General features: G+C 41.7%; 1 protein-coding gene across 22 annotated transcripts in view; it reads left to right on the top strand.

Moving 5' to 3' along the window:
• EP400 (E1A binding protein p400) overlaps window positions 1–20,003 on the top strand; it is a 56,582-nt gene that overhangs the window by 7,956 nt on the left and 28,623 nt on the right. For 16 of the 22 annotated variants that reach the window (XM_041488329.1, XM_041488326.1, XM_041488327.1 and 13 more), the window contains 15 exons: window positions 28–2,069; window positions 3,442–4,794; window positions 10,634–10,724; window positions 11,135–11,242; window positions 11,959–12,338; window positions 12,857–13,162; window positions 13,311–13,496; window positions 14,849–14,989; window positions 15,097–15,175; window positions 15,455–15,501; window positions 16,620–16,677; window positions 17,351–17,440; window positions 18,626–18,733; window positions 19,213–19,406; window positions 19,597–19,774. In XM_041488329.1, coding sequence (XP_041344263.1) covers window positions 3,472–4,794; window positions 10,634–10,724; window positions 11,135–11,242; window positions 11,959–12,338; window positions 12,857–13,162; window positions 13,311–13,496; window positions 14,849–14,989; window positions 15,097–15,175; window positions 15,455–15,501; window positions 16,620–16,677; window positions 17,351–17,440; window positions 18,626–18,733; window positions 19,213–19,406; window positions 19,597–19,774 — 3,289 coding nt within the window. In that variant the 5' untranslated portion in view covers window positions 28–2,069; window positions 3,442–3,471. The remainder of the gene's footprint in view (window positions 1–27; window positions 2,070–3,441; window positions 4,795–10,633; window positions 10,725–11,134; window positions 11,243–11,958; window positions 12,339–12,856; window positions 13,163–13,310; window positions 13,497–14,848; window positions 14,990–15,096; window positions 15,176–15,454; window positions 15,502–16,619; window positions 16,678–17,350; window positions 17,441–18,625; window positions 18,734–19,212; window positions 19,407–19,596; window positions 19,775–20,003) is intronic. The other 6 variants (XM_041488335.1, XM_041488334.1, XM_041488333.1 and 3 more) reach the window with 6 other exon arrangements.

Here is a 20,003-nt window from a genome sequence, read left to right as displayed (position 1 = left end):
AATGTAATGGGTTTCTTTGTTTTACAGGCTTGTAAGTGGTAATTCTATGAAGAGAGGCTGTTGAAAAAGAGTATTAAACATGATTCAAGAACTGGCTGCTCAGGGAAGGGATTGCTCAACAGACTTTTTATCTCAGGTACTGTAACATTAAAAATGTGAGCAGTCATTTAATGATACATAAAAAATAAGTGTTTTACTAGATCTGAGACAGAATTTTGAAAAGGTAGTGGTTTATTTATTTCTAGGCTTGTTTGGGAACCAGTGATATGTGTTCACAGTTAAATTGAGTAGAAATCCTGAACTGTCAGCACATATAGAAAATCAGAAGGTAACAATATCTAATAAATATTGGTAATATCGATATTGATAAATTGTAATAAAGATTGGCCTGTTCCAATGATAATGTTACCCTTTTATTGACATTGTTTTAATCAATCAAAAGCAACATCTGCAGCAAAAGGTGTCAAATACATCTGTAATCTGACTTTTCTAAACTTGATTTTAGGATGACTTAAAAGTTTTTGCATTTTTTCTTAAGAGGTCTTGGATCCTATCAGTGATGTGGTTAACTCTTGTAACAATGTTCATCACTCCCCAAAGCAATGCCAAAATTGGTACATAATAACCATTAGAAGTCCAGAGGGGAAGGAGAGTTTAAGTTGAACCTTGCTTTGCATTGTGAGGACTTGGGGGCTTCTGGGGTCTTTTTTGTTGGGTTTTTTTTTTAATTCCTCATTGTTATTAAAGTACTACAAGAGTGTTTACTGAGCAGAAACATAACTAGATTTTAGAATTTTGAATAGCTTGGTACACAAGCAAATGTTAGTAAATACTCCTAACAGTATAACTAATATAGGTTATATTTATTATATTTCCATACACTTAGGAATATGAATTCCCCCAATGTTATTACAATATGACCTTGGATGTATAATTTGTTAAAAATAAGAGAGGGGAGCTATTTAACTTTTAAGTGGTAGGATATGAATTGTCTCCAGTCAAGACTATTGGTAACTATGAATTTTGAGACAGGACACTTTTGATTATGTATTTTTGGTACCTAAGCTTTCACTTTGTATTTATTGCAGAATGTAGGTGGTCATCCTCCTTGTGTTAGACAAACCTGTGCTAACGACCAGAATTCTGAGTGCATTCAAATCTGTATAAATCACTTTGAGTTGATGACAATGTGTACTAGAAACAGAAGTTCCTCATATAGATTTCTCTAAGTTCTCCTGTCAATATTTTTCTCAGATTTAACAGTAAATCACTGGTGGTCTGATTGGTGAATTTGTTTTCTCTTAAGCACGAACGTATTTCACGGGGATCTTTTTCTTATCAAAGGCTCTGTGATGATCTTTAGCCTTAAGTAGTGTTTACTGTCCAAGAATCAAATCTGTGCTCGTGCTGATGTAAAGAAAAGCCTGAAGTGCTTCAGTACAGCTCCATCCGATGTAGCACAAGTCCTTCCTCATGTCCGGTGGACCCTCCTGAGCATCAGTGAGCGCCCTTTGTCTCCTGTCCTGCAACCCGGCACCCCCGAGCAGAGCCGGCCGTGCTCCGAGCTCCCTGACAGACGGGGATGGGGTCCCCTCTCAGCTCCAGGCTGAACAGCGCCGGCTGCTCAGCCTTTTCCCGTCGGAGATGCTCCAGCCCTCCATCCCCGCTGTTCCCCGGCTGGCCCCGCTCCAGGCGCTCCCGGTCTCTCCTGCCCTGGGCCGTGCAAGCCCCGCCAGCTGCCAGTGTGGATTCTCACTCCGTGTCTTGAAGAGTAGCGACAGCCCCGCTCCGTGCGCGGACAGAAACTACCCATTGCTCGGTGCTTGCGCTGCCCTGCCTCTGCTAAATAAATATCATTTTCCTGCGCTGTCGCCGAGCCCGTTCCTATCGCGACAGGACCCGCGGGCCGCCTCCGCGGAGCGCGCAGGCGCGGCGCTGGCGCAGGCGCGGCGCGGCCCGCGGGTGCCGGCGCAGGCGCGGCGGGACGCGGTTTGTCTCCTGCCGGCGCTGGTAGCGGCGCCCCCGCCCGCGCTTCCTGCCCGCAGCGAATGGAACCCGCGGCGCCCGCGGTAAGTGCGGCCCGCGGGGCCCGCCCGGGCCCGGCTGCGCGCCCCGCTCCGCCCCGAACGGCCCCCGGCAGCCCCGCCGCCGCAGCGGGACAGTCGAGACCTGCCGGGATGAGCCCGGTGCGGGAGGGGCGGAACGCGGCCGGAGGAGCCGCTGTGCCGGCTGCGCTCCGCGGTACCCCCGGCACGGGAGGTCCCGCGCTCTCGGCCCCCTGTCGCTGCTGGCACGTGTGTGACAGCGCTGCTTTGCTCCATCTTCCCGGACAGCCGCCTCTTTCCCGGGGCAAGGAAGAGAATCCCCATCCGCAGGGCGTGGGCAGGTGGCTGCAGACAGCGCAGGACGGGGCAGCGGAGGGCTGTGGTGTGCTCCCTGCCTGGGCAGCGGAGGAGCGGGAGAGCCGGCAGCGCCCGCTGCATCCCGCCGCTTCCAGCGGTGCTGCCGTGCCGGTGTGCTGCTGCCTGTTGCCGCCTGCGACCAACTTGGAGTTAGGAACACAAAGGAGTAGCAGCATGTTTCTGTATGTTTGGCCTGAAATGCTAAAAGTGAAAGTGTTGCTTTCAAAAGAGGGGAGAGATTTTGAAAGGATAAAAAAAAAAAAACTCATCAGGTTTCATTTTCTCTTGCTGCTATTTCTGTGTGACTCCCAGCCCTGAATCTACCTGCCAGTGCATGTCATTGGAATTTTTGTTTGTCTGTAATTGAAATACAAAACCAGAACGTTTTGGGATTTCTGGGTAGCTAGACTCAATAAACAGCATTTTAAATTAAATGCAGTTTTGGTTAATTTTTGTCTCTTTGTGTTCTGAAGGAAAGAGCAGGCAGAGTTAAGGATTGAGTACAGTAGTTTTGTTTACATTAAGATGACTTGGCCTTCAGTAGCTAGAACAATCAAGTTGAATAGTCTGTCCATTTTCTTATTTTTAGTTGCTGTTGAAACAATGGACTATACATTTTAGCAATTACATTTACAATAACTTTGCATTAAGAGTTAAAAGCTCTGAAACATTGGTAATAATGAACACGACAAAGAGTAGATGCCTTTGATGCTGGAGACCGTTGTTTCTTGAAGTTCCACATCAAGGGAAAAAGTCCTGTTCACTCTTTTTTTTATTATTTGAAGTCATTCTGCCTAGCTAAGGGGAACACAACATTTGTAAGACTATTCAATAGCAGTATTAGCTAGAGAAATTTATGAGGGATCTAAGTGAGATTTGGTTGTGCTGAGGGTTTGGAATCATTTGAAACATTTTAAGTAGCTGCAAAGCCAGGATAACAGTTCTTACTATAAGGTAATCTTTCTAGTTGTAGCTAAATAGTTTCAGTTGCAGAAGAGTTTTACATTCCCTGAATGTCTGTTTTTGTGTATTTCTTTAGACTATACTGTAAAACCTTAGATCAGTGAGAATGCACCATGGCAATGGTCCTCAGAATGCCCAGCGCCAGCTCCAGAGGTCCAGGTCCTTCACGGGCAGTGAGGGAGAAGAACAACAGGCAAATTTACCCCAGTCCCCCGCAGCCTCTTTCGCGCCTTCTGCGAGTCCCTCGGCGCCGCAGTCGCCCAGCTACCAAATCCAGCAGTTCATCATGAGCCGGAGCCCCGTGGCTGGGCAGAACGTCAACATCACCCTGCAGAACGTGGGCCCGGTGGCCTCGGGCAACCAGCAGATCACTCTCACCCCGCTGCCGCTTCCAAACCCGACGTCCCCGAGCTTTCAGTTCAGCCCCCAGCAGAGGCGCTTTGAGCATGGATCCCCCTCGTACATCCAGGTCACCTCTCCGCTGCCCCAGCAAGTGCAGTCCCAGAGCCCCACGCAGCCCAACCCGGTGCCGGTGCAGGCGCTGCCCAGCGTCCGGGCGGGCACTCCCGGGGCTGGCCTGGGCATGTGCAGCCAGAGCCCCACCAGAGGGTTTGTGGATGCCAGCGTGCTGGTGAGACAGATCAGCCTGAGTCCTTCCAACGGCGGACACTTCGTGTACCAGGAAGGACCGGGGATTGCACAGATTGCTCAAGGAGCTGCTGCACAAGTGCAGCTTCCATCGTCCGGGCCGCCTGCCACGGTGAGGGAGCGCAGGCTTTCGCAGCCTCACTCGCAGTCTGGGGGCACCATCCACCACCTCGGCCCTCAGAGCCCCGTGGCCAGTGGGGCAAATATGCAATCTTTGACTAGCCCGGGCCACATCACAACGACCAGCTTGCCACCCCAAATCAGCAATATTATCCAGGGGCAGCTAATGCAACAGCAGCAGCAAGTGCTTCAAGGGCAGCAGCTGAGTAGACCCCTTGGATTTGACAGGACTTCTGGTGGATTGATAGCAGGGGTTGGAGGACCGAGTGCGTTTGGAATGACATCACCTCCTCCTCCCACAAGTCCTTCACGGGCCACTGTGCCACAGGGGCTGTCGAGTCTTCCTCTCACTCCTACAGCTAACACAGCAGTGAAAAAACAGCCCAAAAAGTTGGAGGAGATTCCTCCTGCCAACCAAGAAACTGCTCAAATGAGAAAACTATGTTTGGATCATCACCACAAGCAGATGGAAATTCTTAAGGAAACTTTTAAGGAATGTTTGATTGAACTGTTTTTCCTGCAACATCTTCAAGGGAATATGATGGACTTTTTAGCTTTTAAGAAGAAACATTGTGTTCCTCTGCAAGCATACCTGAGGCAAAATGACTTGGACCTGGAGGAAGAAGAAGAGGAAGAACAATCTGAGGTCATCAATGATGAGGTAAGAAACTTTACTGGAATAAAATCATAGATGAAGTTGTAGCACTGGGATTGTGAAGTATTAAAGAATGGGACAGGACATGAAAAATAAGTTGCTTGAGGTGAAGTGTGGCAGTTTTTCATAAAATAGTTGACCTGAAAGAATGCAGTTCTGCTGGGTAGTGTGATTCCATGGGCTGGTTTGAGTGTGCTGTTAGATTTTTGGATTTAAAATGAAAGCATAGAGAGGGAGCTTTAACTGTCCTAGCTGCACACAAGTAAAGGAAATGGTTTTAAGCTCTCAGAATGGTTATGACTAGGAATCATAGTTTGAATTTCACTTAACTAGACCTGGACAAACCAAAAAACAATGAGCAAAAGCATTACAAGAGATTAACCTGACTCATGTACTTCTAATCATAGATGTTACTGAAGTTGAATGTTGTTGCAGCCCAACAAAAATGTGAATTAATCTGATTAGTGAGGGAGAACGTGTAAGGGTCCACAGTCATGTATTACATTATTCAGGATGCCCTGGAGCTCTGTGTGTGAGCTGCTGGTTAAAGGATTAACACCCAGCACTTACAGACTGGACACTGACAAGTTCATTTTGTTACTTATGCAAAGGTTTAAATTCCTAACTTGAATTCACTGCTTATTGATGGCAAAGAACTTGAAAGAAGCTTGCCACAAACAGGTGCTGTGCAGCTTTTCCTGCATGTTTGTACCCATCTGTGGGTGCTGGAGCACTGGTCTGGTGCAGAGCCTGCCCACAAGCCAACTTGGCAAATGGTTGCAGCAGGGTAGATGGAACTGATGCCCCTGCACCTCTTGGCACTAATAAATATCTTCTAAAATGTGTGAATTGTGTAGCTGGCAGTTTGTAGAAGAACCAATATTATGTAAAGAACCTCGTGTTGCTTTGAATACCCCTTGGAAATGAGTGCCTTCACTGAAATTTGATGACTCTTAGGCATGAATCATTAGCAATCATACCTTCAGTTGGAATTTGTGGGAAATTTTAACAGAATAACGGCTGAAGTTTAATTTGTTCAGTACTTTGTTGTATAAGCTTCTTAATTAGGAAAAATCTATTTCTGCTTGTGACATTTGTGACAATTTTGAAGGAATCATTATATAGTAACATAAAAGCTAGCCTGTTACTGTAATTTATTGACAATGGATATTCAGTATTTTTTTTTCACCTGGTTTGTGTTTTGTCAAATTGTTTAGGTGTTCTTGTTGGGTTGCGTGTTTGTCAGCTGAAATAACCAGGTATTTTTAACTACCATTTGCACACTTTGAGGGATCTTTAGTGGGTGTAAGTGGTACAGGTTCCTTGAAGTCAGTGGTGCTGCTACACTTTAAATGAGTTGAGGCTCTGCCCTGTGGTGTTTCGGGTTGAGAATTTGCTGTACTTCACTGCCTTCTCGTGGTGGATCCTCTTTTGTTTGTGGAAGCTTCTTGTCCCTGTAACTGCTGGAGAATTTTGCAAAGTGCAACAGCAAAAGTCTTTATGTGTTTTCAAGTGATGAATCCTGAAAGATTAAGACATCTTTTGAGTATGTTCTTTCTTTGTATTTTGTTGTCGTCTCCTGTTTTATTTCCCCCTCCCCTCTTTATCACTTTCTGCTAAAGCAACGCGCTTCATCCCTTGCCTGGAAGGTTGATTTCTTTGGGAATTCGAGGGGAGAGTGAGTGGTGGCTGTGCTCATTGCTTAAATAAATGTTGAAGCTCTCTTACGTTCAGACTGTCTGTCATGCTAATTTGTTGTCCGTTAGCAGCAGCAATCATTCAATTTAAAACACACTTTTATGTTAACTGGATTTAAGAAAACGTTTCCAGTGACAAGAAGTCACAATAAACAGTCAAGGCTGTGCTCTGTTCTGCTATTAAAAGTAAGACAGAACTCTAAAAATGGGCTGTGCTCGAAACAAGCTGTACTGGTGGTGGTTTAGTTATTATCCCCTCTTCAGTGAGGTGCCATCAGTACCAAAGGAGTGTGTTGAACAGTTAAAAAAAAAAGAAAAACTTCTAAAAAGAAAATGATTCTCCCTTCTTTTTTTTTTTCCCAAAATATTTCTCTCAGGTAAAGGTTGTGACAGGAAAGGATGGGCAGACTGGTACTCCTGTCGCTATAGCAACCCAGCTTCCTCCAAATGTTTCTGCTGCTTTTTCATCCCAGCAGCAACCATTTCAGGTACTTTTCAATGGTTCTAAAATGTAGTTTCATCCCAGATTTTTTTTCTTCATTCAGATTTGATATTTCTTAGATGAATTAGAATTTTCCCAAGAGCCCATCCCTTATCATCTAAACAAAACCAAAAAACCTCTTCAGTCTTCAAATGCATCAGTAGAAGCCTTGAGGAAGTTAAAGCTTTGTCTCCAGGTTGCTGGCTTATTGCATTAACTTTCAGCTTGAATGTTTTCACTTTGGTTTGTTTGTCTTTTGTATCCCTAATGCATTTGGTTCATTTGTGCATTCTGCGTAGTGATGATATGGATTCTTTGTCTGTGGCATTGTAATTGTGGATTTCTTCTAAAATTCTTTTCTTTTTTTTCTTCCCCTTATGTATTAAAGGTTTTGAGTGTGGCTGCAGAAGGTTTTGGATTTGCCTTCCCTGAGATGTGTTAAACAATATACTAATCCTCTGACACAATTTGTTTTAAATAATTAACTGCTTTCCATTAGCTCTACCATAAATTTTGGGAAGAAGAAACAGAAGTGCTTATTTTGATTCCTTTTAAAAAGTCCTTTTTAACAATTTTTTTCTTTTTTTTCATGAGGAATGCTGGAGAAAGCCAAGAAATAAATGTGATAATCAGTTAAAATGTTTGTGGATCAGTGATGAACCTTTTCAGTTTGGTGTGGTTTTATGCAGCTGCCTTCAACTCTGTTACCCAGACATCACTGCGTACATACCCTGAGAAGTAATAGACCCTGATTCCATCTGCAACTAAATTATTTACCTTTTAGCTCAGTGATATGCTTAGCAGGTGTTGCAGGGTGAATTACTCTGCTGTACCACAGCAGCTGTACAGGCTGTGCTGCCTTTATCTGGGCTTTGGAAACAAAGTGAAATGAAATACAGGATGGGTTGTGTTCCTGTGTGTAACAAATGGGATGTTCCCTGTGATATTGTACAAAGGAGTTGTGCAGCAAAGGGGATTGCACTGAGAGCTCTTCCTTAGGGCCAGTACTGACATATCTTGGAAGTCTCCTTAGGTAGCCAGGCTTCATTTAAGCTGTTTAAAATAACTAACATTATATCAGGTTATTTATTGTAGTTATTAGGGTTACCACCAAGCTGTAGCTGCAGCAGTGGTGATACTTTTGAAGGTATTGTAGCATGCAGTTTCAGGGAAACTGGTTCATGCTAAAAATGCACAAAACTCTGTGTGGTACTGACCTTTTAGCACAAACTGCTAACAGAAAGTGGCATTTCTTTCCATCAGTCTTGCTCTTTGCAACTGTTTATGGAGAAATTATGTGTTCCAATCAGCATCACCATTCAAATCCCAGTGTAGAAGTGCAGTGCTCAGAGTGATTATTGTGTGCATGCTGCATAATCATGACCTTGGGACAGCTACATTATTTTAATTAAAGTTGGGACAGTTTTAGTCTAATATTATTGGTATGTGACTGCAATTTATGAAGACATGTCTGCTCTCTGAAGAGTCTGGCCTAAATTACATGGTGATAATACAGACAGCTGGGAGGCATATTCTTAAGAAAATGTCAGTCAAAAATCCTAAAGTAGAGATAACAGCCTGAAACTGTGAGTATGCAGTCATCCAGAGGGAAAGAGCAGGTGAAATAAATGTCATTTAATGTGGAGTTTGAAGAATATAATTTGTTAAACTGATGTCCCAGCAGCCTCTGATGCAAATGGGACATGAAATAAATTTGTTAGTCAATTTGGTAGCATTTGCATAATCAATTCTTGTTGCTTATTTTGAAAATTCTGTAAATGCCCAGGTCTATGATGCTCTGTCAGACACTGGCTGTTGGACCTGAAATATGCTGCATGTCTACCTTGTGACAAGACAAATATTTGAAAACTTAATCCCTATTGCGTGTGAAATAGCACTGAACTGTGAATATGAGTCAGAGACACTTAAAACCAGAATTTACATCTTAAGGCTGTAGCTGTATTGCTGGAGTGGCTGCAAATGCCCTCAGAGCAGCAAAGAGATTGAGTGTTATTAATTCATAGCTATTGATTGAGTCTGAGGGGCATGAGATATATTCAGCTTCAAAAGGAGCATTTGAAACCCAGTCATTGTAGGTGAGGTTGGCTGTGATTATTAATAGCATGCAGTGAAGCACTGAAGATGCAGAATGTCACTGCTGTGATTTATTTCAATATAAACTGGTGTTTACCTCTGTGGGTTTAATTTACATTGGTAAAATTTTGTTTAAAATCAGAGGAGAAAATAAAGTGTGTGAATAAAATAAAAAAAAAATTATGGGAAATTGCTATCTTTCTATGTTGTCATAAAAAAAATTGACATTTGCAAACCGTTACTATACTCAACTTTAAGGCTCTCACCATTAGAAAAGTACACTTTGAGAACTAGAGTGCTAAATTAATTCATTTCCCAGGATGCAGAAACTGCCATACATAAAGTCTGTGTTTGTATTTTCTGATGGTGTCTTTTAAGACCTTATTTTTCTCATATTAAGTTTCATAGTAGAATATTTGGTACAGCATGGCCAAATATTGAGGAGAAGTTAAAAATTACTTGGAAACTCACTGAAAAGAATTGGACTTGCACAGACACTGATGGATATTAATAAGTAAATATTGAGGAGAAGTTAAAAATTACTTGGAAACTCACTGAAAAGAATTGCACAGACACTGATGGACATTAATAAGTACTTGCCAGTATGCTGAGGGCCCAAGGAGCATGAAAATTGTTATGTACCCAAATTTGTTTGCTTCAGTAATCCTGTACACGAGCCTGTCACCTGTGCTTGATACTGAAAGGATTCTCTGGGATAGGTTCTTGTCATCGTTGCTGATATTAAATGTAGTGATTTAAAAATAAAGTTTGAATGCACTGTGTGATCTTACTGAAGCTAAATTCCAGCTTGCTGAATCAGAGCCCAGTGATTTCTTTTGCATCTTGATATCAATAGTCCTTTTCCAGGCTTGTTAATTCATAGCTTGTGTGCTGTTTATCCTCAGACAAAATGGATAGTAGTTTTTGGTGAGCTCTGATGTCACCTTAGCCTTATGGCAATATTGTTTCTCCTCACTGAGTTTGTTCATGAGACTCATTTTGCCAGCTGTGCAAACAGGTACAAGTCCAGCATCTGGAAAACTGGAACGGGAACTTGTGTACCTTGGCTGAGGTTCTTTATTCCATCTTCCTAGCTTTTTCCTGAAATATTTCAACAGTAACTCTCACAAAGCTCTATCCTGAGAGAACTGGAGACTCAAATAAACTTAAGCTGTTTTCAGCATGAGGATGAATTTGTGTTAGTGATGTTTCATACAGATATAATACACTAATGAAAATTTCCATTAATTAAAAAAAAGTAACAAAAAATACTGGGCAGGTTTGCTTTACATATCCCATTTTCCTGAGTTTGGTGTCACTTAACAATATGTAGGTGTGCATTATATATAAACAAATCCATCACTGTAAAATTTAAACTCAATGAAGAGTATTTGTGCATTGTGGACAACTAAAACTTCATAGCAGATACTGAATGAATCTTGTTTCCTTTGTTGTACAGCTGTTCTGAAGGACTTTTTCTGTGCTGGCCTCCTTAGATCTGCTTGTAAATTCTCTCCTGGTGTCAGACCATCTGCAGATTGAACTTCTGTGATTTGTTTTCTTTTCCCTGTAGCAAACGCATACAGGGACTCCAGCGACGGGGACTGTGAGCACCATAGAGATTGAAGCTTTTAAGAGACAGCAGCAGGCCCTTGCACCAGCAGGTATGTTCCACAGGCACAATTCCACTTCTATCCTCTTTTTTTTTTCCAAACAGTGATTGGAGCCCACTGTTCAAAAATACATTTTTGCCTCACCTTGGGAATCACCAGATCCTTAGGACTATCTACTGTGACTGGTGCTGTGGGAAGAGTGCACTCCACTCCCAGTAGATAGGCCTGGATTTGGCAGGCATGGAGACATGGTTAGGTTGATTGTTCTGGCTGAGAAGATTGGAGATGGCCAACTTGAAGTCAGAGGGACTCTGCCCCTGGAGCATGTTCTTCATAAATGCTACACATGTACAGTAGTTGTAGCTTTCGGAGCTGACGGTGGAATCATGTGTAGTAGTTTGCTTTGTGAAATTGAACCCATTCCATTATACCATGCCATAAATGGAATTTGAATATCACAGATTCGTCTAAGAGACCACGAATTGAAGTGGGCCGTCATGGGATGGTTTTTCAGCACCCGGGTGTGGCTTCAGGAGTTCCTCTTCAACAGCTAATGCCAACGGCACAAGGTACTGTGTCACCACATGCCAGTTGCACATTAATTTCACAAGGAGATGTTGGTGATGGAACTAGAAACTTGGGCTTCCGGCCTGCCAAGATCCTAGTCCCACCACACACTTCTCCATGTAAATTAATACTTGGTATGCAATGCCTGGTTTGTTTAAGGAGCTGAGTGACGGGCTCCAAAGGTGCATGTGGGCATGGAAAAACGTCACAGGTGCTGATGCAAAATGGCCAATCTGAGAATTCTGGAACTGAACCAATGATTTATGAAAAGGAAACCATCTAATTGAAACGTCATGACAAATTTTTATTCATTAGTCATTCCAAGCTTTAGAATATGTGTTAGAGTGAATGTGTTCTTAGAAAGAACTAAGTAGTATTTAGACTTCATGCTGGTATTTTAGGTTAAATTCCATTAGTTCACCAGTCCTTTTTTTTTTTTTGAGTATACAAAACTTAGAAGACCTATAATGACATGCTCTTTTTTAGTTGCTGTGCTCCAAATTTTAGTTACAGTCCTGTGCATGAAGTACTTCGTTGTTTATTGTAATGGTGATTTATTTTGTGATTGTGATGTGGTATTTTCAAGTGATGGTGTCTTGTGGCAAAGTAAGTAACAAAACCACTCTATTCGCAGTCGATTTCCTCCTTAAATCAGCAGAGAGCGTCGGATGTTTTAGTGTTTCAATCTCACCTGCACGTGTCTCCTCTTGCCCTGCAGGTGGGATGCCTCCCACTCCGCAGACGGTGCAGCTGACGGGGCAGAAGCAGAGCCAGCAGCAGTACGACCCCTCCAAGGGCCCTCCGGTGCAGAACGCGGCCAGCCTGCACACGCCGCCGCCGCAGCTGCCGGCGCGCCTGCAGCCCGCCAACGTCCCCATGGCGTCGCTGCCCGCCACCCTGCAGCTCCCCCAGCAGCAGCCTCAGCTGGTGGAACCTCCGGCCCAGCCGCAGATCCAGGTGAAGATCCAGCCCCAAAGCGTGCCCCTGACGGCCGCCCCGCTTCCGGCGCCGCTGCAGCAGCAGGTGCCACCAGCGATCCACGTGCAAGGACAGGCGCCCAGCCAGGTGTCGCAGCCGCAGGCTGCCATACAGCAGCAGGTACGGGAGCGTTGTGGGGTGGGCATGTGTTTGTTTCCATGGCCGGTAGAACCTAAAAGTGCTGTTTCATCTCTTAATTCCACTGGACAATTAAATCCTTTCCTTGTAAAAATGCAGGTGTGTCGCCTTGTTCTTCTAAAGTTCTTCTAAGCCTTCTGATGTTTACATTTTTGTAATAGAGTTTCTCACGCACTTTTCATGTAGATAATATTGTTTTCATTCCTTTCTGGAAGAAGAGAAAACTGATAAACTGTTAGTTTGACCAGTGTGGTTGGAGAAATAGCAACTTCATCCTCCAATCCATGGTCACTTTTAGAATTCTATAAATATCAAAGTCCAGAAATAAATGCACCCTTTTTGCCTTAGACATCTCAGCGTGTGAGTGTCGTTCATTTCATGTCGTATTGTGACACAGGTGTACATTTATTATTAAGTTAAAGTCTCCATTATGTTCTGCTCTGGTGTAGACTAAATATTGAATCCTCAACTCATCAGTAACCAGTGTGTTTCTTGGGCAGACTGTGACTCTGACACGGCCATCTGCAGATCCTGCTCAGAGTTCTCAGCGTCTTGCAGCAAATCCACTGCCACCTACCTCATCCATCGCTCCAGCAGCGATCCCAGGCACAACACCGCCTTCTCCATACCCAGTGCAAACAAACAGGACCTCTCCAGCAACCAACAAATCCCTGTCTCCTATTGCATCCAAGCCTCCTGGCTTAGCAGTAGCAGCAGCAGCACCTAAAACACAAAGTCCAGCTCAGAATGCAGCGGTGTTGCCACAGGAAAACTCTCAAGACAAGCTGGCTGAGCAAGTCAAGCTGGTAAGATATATTCTGTGTGATGCTTTTACACCTTTTATTTTCCTGTCAATTAATTTAATAAAGTGGGAGCAATTACTATTTTTCTCTGATTCCACAACTTCAGGTGCATTCTGCAGCTTCATTGTAAGTCTCTGTACTTCTTTTTTAGGAAAATCAAATCCACCAGCGGATAGCAGAACTGAGAAAGGAAGGTTTATGGTCCCCCAGGCGACTGCCTAAACTCCAAGAGGCTCCAAGACCAAAATCCCACTGGGATTATTTGCTGGAAGAAATGCAGTGGATGGCAACTGATTTTGCCCAGGAGAGAAAGTGGAAGATGGCAACTGCTAAGAAGGTACTTGAAAACCATTTTATGACTCAGAGCAATAAATGTTGATATCACTCAGTTTGGTAGCAAAGCTGTGAGGTATCTTTTGTCACAGATAAAAGTAAAGGAAAGATCAGGCACTAACTTCTACCTCAAATGAGAAATTTTGTTGTCAGTTTTGCATATAACACCTGAGACAGACTGGATAATTGTACAGATTGTGGATGCAAGTAACAGTTTGTGGATTTTATTCCTCTGGAGATCAAATAGCTTTTTTAGGAGCCCACTCAATATGTTGACTGGGTTGTATTTAAATAAAAACTGAAGTTGTCATGCCTGTCTCACAAATTAGTTATTTCCAAATAATAAAGAGTAAATACAGAATTTTGTAAATAAGTTCCATTGGGTGTGGTTGTCTGTCTAGTTATTTTTTCTTAATCTCACAGAAAAATACGAGTAAAGACAGTAGTGGAAACATGGTAAAGAATTGTTTCCGTAGGAGTAGAGAGCAGCACACCAGGAATACAGTAGTGCAATGAAAATTTGTATGGTGTGAGATGAAATATATAAAATCTGTTAATCTACAGTAAGCAAAGGTTTTCTATGGATACCAGCAATGTTGCATCTTTTTTTTTGATACATTTATGAACAGTTTAGGATAATGAACAGAGCAACTGAAGGTCATTAGTTTAAATTGCCATGTTGTTTTCTACTGTATATTCTGAAATGATGGAAACTCAGAAGTAAAATATTGAAATTAGTGTATTGTTTTGTACAGTAAATATCTGCATTTTGAATATAATTTAAATCTGGATTTCCATTTGTGGCCAATGGTAGGTTTTTAAGAATAGGAGAAACAGGAAGGGCAAATGTGAAATGATCCTTCCCCTGGCACTTTGCTTCAAACTTCTGGAAGTCAATGTTTTAGGGACCTCCTGAGCTAAAGGTTGCAATCAAGTCAGTCTTAACAGCCATTGACTGATCTTTCACTCATGTATGTACACTCTTTTTGAACTCATTTTAGCTTTGGTCTCTGACATTTTGTGGTGTGATTTCTGTGACTTCGTATGTGCTGTCTGAAAAAAAGTTTTCTTTTGTGTGTTTGCTGCTAATTTCAGTGGAATTTTTTCTAATTTTTGTGTTCAGAGAGTGAATTAAGAGTTTCCTACTTGATTGCTTAGTTATAGTTGTATATTTTTTTTTCTTTGAGTTTCATGTCTATTGCTTTAGTGGCGTGGTAATAATTAGAAATATTGGAGGTAAGTGCTATGTGTGTAAAGCTATGGTCAACATCTGGCTGCTGATAACCACTATAATCTTAAGAAATGCAATGATATGTATTTTGAGGTAACCTAATTCAGTGTTTCATGGTATTTTAGATGGTAAGAACTGTGGCTCGTTACCATGAAGAAAAGAAACTTAATGAAGAGCGAGCTAAAAGGGAAGAACAGAACAAACTGAGGAGGATTGCAGCATCCATTGCTAGGGAAATAGAGTATTTCTGGTCTAACATTGAGCAGGTAAAGTACCCACTCACTAATTTTCATGCAGTTTGTGGTGGCTTTTTCATCTAAAGGAGTTTATTTGTGAAATAAAAGTGGTTTATTAGACTTGCTTTACATTTCAGGTTGTTGAAATTAAACTGCAAATTGAATTTCAAGAGAAAAGGAAAAAAGCTTTGAATCTAAAGAGATTTTCAAGGAAAGGTAATTGTATTCCATTTAATAAGAAATATAGTCTGAATTCTGATGATATTGTTTTATATAATATCACTCAGTGCAGGTTAATCTTGTTGTTGATAAAATTGTGAGTTGCTAATAATAGGTTGTGAATAGACCTGAATAATGAGTTAAGGATTTTTATGTTTTTGTGTTAGATTTTGTTAATACTTCTTGTGTTTTCCTTTGAATACATTTAAAAGTTCATGTAAGAAATGTAAAATTGCTAAGTGATGAATACATACATCAAGTGTAATAATTTTCCAGGTAAGGATGCAAAAGAAGACTTTTATTTGGAAAAAGAAAGTGAAATGGTGAGTCTTTGTTTTTTGAAAAAGCCATCAAATTAGTTTAAATGTGACTACATATGTTAAAAATTTTGATAAAGGTGATTTTTAAAAAAAATACATGGTGATGATAAGATTTCACTGACAAATGAACATTCAGTCACAAGCACAAGTATAATTTTTCTGGTTAGGAAGGGAAGTAGATTGTGGTTGGTACGTGTCTTTTGTGGCTGTGAATCATTCATTCTGAGATTGAAGACCAAAAAACTGTACAAATTAATTGCCAGACTTGGGCAGGAGTTTCATCTGCAGTAGCCAGGGGTAGACTTTGTGAGGCATGAAATGTGTTTTCAGGTGTTCAGCAGAGATTTATCTGCTGAGTTGCAGGTGTATGTTACAGAATGGATCAAACTGAATGAAACTTGGATATCTTTTTCCCTGGATAAATCACAGAATCACAGAATAATGAGACCTCTAAGGTCATAGAGTCCAACCTATGTCCTAACACCTCAACTCAGAATCTAGACTATAGCACCAAGTGCCATGTCCAGCCTTTTTTTAAACACATCCAGAGATAGTGCTAAGGACTCCTTGGCTGTGTCTGTGCAATTGGAAAAAAATGGACAAGGGATCTGAGGCCCTGAGCCATCTGTTGTGGCACAGCTGATGCCCATGTGCTGAAATCTGCCTGCATCTGAATGTCCTGCTAGGAACAAGCCGTAGCATGTGTTATCAGCCAAACTGTGGCCCAGCAGTGGCTGTGAGAGTTAATTGGCACAGGCTAAACAATTCTACAGAGTGCACTGGACAGCTGAGACAATTACAGGCCTGTGCCATATCCCTTTTTTATTGACCGGTGAAAAAATTTAGTCCTTGAGCCAGCCTGGATAAAAGTTCTATACCATAGCTGGACCTGAATAATTTTGACCCATGAGCAGTGGAAGGGCAGACTGCGCCCTCCCATCAGTTCAGAATTAGAGTTTCTGTTTTTACATGACCAGGGAAGTGCTAATAGATATTAAGTGTCTATCAGCAAATGCTTTTGGGACTGCAAGGCATGTTTTGTTGTCTTTAAAAAACAAACAAAGCCCCCTGCTTATCTTTTGTTTTTTCTGATTTTAAATATTACAACTATTTAATGCTAGGGGGGTTCATCATCTGGAAGAAAAAGAAAGGCAAGCACATCTTTGACTGATGAGGAAGGTAAGTCACTTCCCAAAATTTTGCATCCATAACATAGTACAGAATTTGAATATTAAACCCACTGTTACTGTTTGGGTGCAGTGCTCTTCATGAGCCAAATACCAACCTTCATCTATTTCTTAGAAACATTAGATAGTCAATGAAATAGTAAATTATCCCTAAAAGTGCTCTAGTGAAAATTTGAAAATAACATTTTCCTTGAAATGGTACTGCTATCATTGTTGGTGGATTTTAATTCTTTCCGTCCTCCTTACTTCATTTGTCAGGCCTTACTAATGGTCTTGAAGTTCTTTTGAGGATTTTAGACTGAAATACCCATCTGCTTTGGGTCCTTTCTTGTTGGTGATTACTCTGTCATGTTCCTGACAAAGGAACTCTCCTGTTCAAAGCTTCAGAACAACCTGTGGTGAATATTGTCAATCAACACTTAACTGCCTTCTGTCCTGAGGCAGAAGTGCTTCTCTCCTGTTCATTTATCTTTTAAATACTGCATATAGTTGCTTTCAGATTATCTTGTTTTCCATATATATTTAATTATTTTTAAATCCTGCAAACTTAGAATATTCTACAGACTTAGAATATTCTCTGCTTGTTCACTTCAGGGGTGTAGAATTACAAGTCTCCTGAATTATTTTATAATTTTAACCCAAGATTTGCATTTGTTTTCTTGTAGTTGAAGATGAAGAAGAAACAATTGAAGAACAAGAAGCTAAAGAGGGCAACATAAACCATCAAACTGAATTGTCTAATCTAGCCAAAGAAGGTAGGCACGTGGCTTGGTCCTTCTCTGGGCTGGGCTCTGAAACAACAGCTGGAAACACACACTTGTTATATTTGTAAAGAGGATTAGAGGTGGGAGACTGCATTCAGATGTTCAGTCCTGTGTAGTCTGTGTTTAGTTTTTTCTGTTTGGAAAGCTGCAGCAGTTTATGGGGTGATGATGGACATTTGCACTTTATAAAGCAGTCCTAGTTACCACACAAGGTGGCTTGACAAAAAGTAGTTCTCTAGTGAAGCACTGCATTAAAACCTTACACCAAGACTCTCAACCCAAGTTCTAGGAGTGCATGATAAACACTTAACATCAGGTTTGTGTCAGATTGAACATGGACATTTTATCAGCTGTCTTGAGTATCCCAGAAGGGTTTTGTCACTGACTTGGTAGGTCCAAAAGGGCACTTAAGTGCTGATCTTGGAGGGGGGTGGGTATAAATATTTGAAGATAAGGTGCTTTTAGGGACAGTGCTCTGGCTAGCAGCTCTCTCTCATTAGCAGTGTAATTGCTATGCTGAGTTTGATGTGTGCAAAGTAGCCCACAGAGATGTGCCACTTAGCCTGGTAACAGCGGATTTTTGGAGGCAGGCTGCCCATTAGGCTGAGCGTGCCTGGCGATGAACACGCCGTTTCCAGATCTGTTTGTTTGGTCTGTTTGGCAGCTTGGTGGCTGCACTGAACTGGCCAGTTGGAGGGATTATAAGCCTTGGTCACTCAGCCAGGTTCCTAATGAGAATGTTTGCTGATTGATTGGCTGCTGCCAGCATGTACATTCCTGCTTTAACAGCTCAGACAAGGGATCCTGGAGTTACAGCTCAGTTTTGAAACTTTTGAAGTCTTGCGTTGCCTTCCAGCCATTCATCTGGATTTGCTGCCCCTACCTTCCCAACTGGGGGTTTACTGAGGGCTATTGGGTGTCTTTGTAATGCAGTAAAAACCAGGGTATGAGAGCAGACTGCTTGGTGTAGTGCCATATGTTCTCTGTAATCAAGGTTATTAAATAAATAATGCCATCATTCACTTAATAATTACCTCTGAAGTTAACTTCTGATTAGAGAACTGGCTTTATGCAATTGTGAAGAATGAAGCGAGATTATAATTAATAGTATCTGTAGTTCCACGTTTGGTATTTTTATTTGGTATTTTTAAACATCCATCCTTTAATGATCTTCAGCTGAATTGCCTCTGGAAGAATTGGTGAAGATGTACGAAGGTGCCTTTGCAGAAAATTTTCACTGGCCCCAGCCAAAGCCTGACAGTGAAGAGGAGAGCAGTGAGGAAGGTAAATTACTCTATGTTTAGAAGTAGTTGTTCTGATTTACAAGGTGAAATAAGTTGCTTGGCTCTTCAGGACTCTGTGAAAAGACATTTTGTTCTAGGGGAAAACACATCTTGAGTGAATCATTAAAAAATTAAAATTTCTCAGTTTGTGTAAAGAGGGCAGTGTTTGCCTGTCCTGAAGGGAAGATGTGTGAGATTTTCAAGAACAGTACTGAGCCATAGAAAAGCCTCTCTACACTGAATTAAACAGCACACTTCATAGGTAGCTATAATTATACCATGTTAGCCTAGCTAGACAAGTAGCCTGAGCTTAGGCTGTTTGCATTTTACCTGAACTAGCTTGAAAATCATAGAAATGCTTTTAAAAGTTAGCTGCCTCCCTTAGACCCATGTCGGAATCCTTGTGATCTCAATTCCTTTGTGTAACTGCTACTGAAGTTTATTTTAGATACCACTGTAATTTTTCTCTCTCTCTCCTAGAAATGGAAGACCACATGTCTGATAGGGAAAGTCCCCAGAAAGAAGTTGTCCTCATAGATTCCCTTCTCAGCATTGACCAGTACAAGGGCATGGACAGATCAAGTCCTCCCAAGAAGCACATGCGAGACATAGCAGAAGTTGCTGCTGCAGCAGAGATGTTGTTACCTAAAGGCAGCTCCAGGATAACAACAGCAGTAAGAATCCCTATTTTCTGCTACTCTGTGTGCTGATGTTTACATAAAAACCGATTTTTTCTTCATTATTTTGTAGCTTTTAGCAAGTAATTGATTTTTTTTTTTTTGAGTTACCTCTAGAATGTTTATGCTTTATGCCATGCTCTGTGAATTTAACTCAGGAAGGAATACCAAATTATTCACATTACAGGTAAAATACAACACTCCATCACTGTTGTATGGGTCTCTCAGAGAATATCAGAAGATTGGGCTGGATTGGCTGGCAAAGCTGTACAGGAAGAATCTCAATGGCATCCTGGCAGATGAGGCAGGGCTTGGAAAAACTGTGCAAATTATTGCTTTTTTTGCCCATTTGGCTTGTAATGAAGGTAAGTTAATTTGGCTAACAGTTTTCGACAGGTACTGTGCCAGCATTATTTTTGTGAATTGTAGCCTAGGGTCACTTCTTTTCCCCTACTGAACTGTATCAGACTTTAGTTAATAATAGGAGTAAGATTGTGTCACAGTAACTTCCTAGTATTTTGTGACATAAGGGTGTTATCTAGTCAAGTAAGTGTCTGATCAACCTACTACCCTCTAGAGAGTCTTCTGAGTACT

The sequence above is a fragment of the Pyrgilauda ruficollis genome, unplaced genomic scaffold (genome assembly GCF_017590135.1).
Source record: "Pyrgilauda ruficollis isolate IOZ18807 unplaced genomic scaffold, ASM1759013v1 scaffold9, whole genome shotgun sequence".
Taxonomy (NCBI): Eukaryota; Metazoa; Chordata; class Aves; order Passeriformes; family Passeridae; genus Pyrgilauda; species Pyrgilauda ruficollis.
This window is presented reverse-complemented; position numbering and strand designations above follow the sequence as displayed.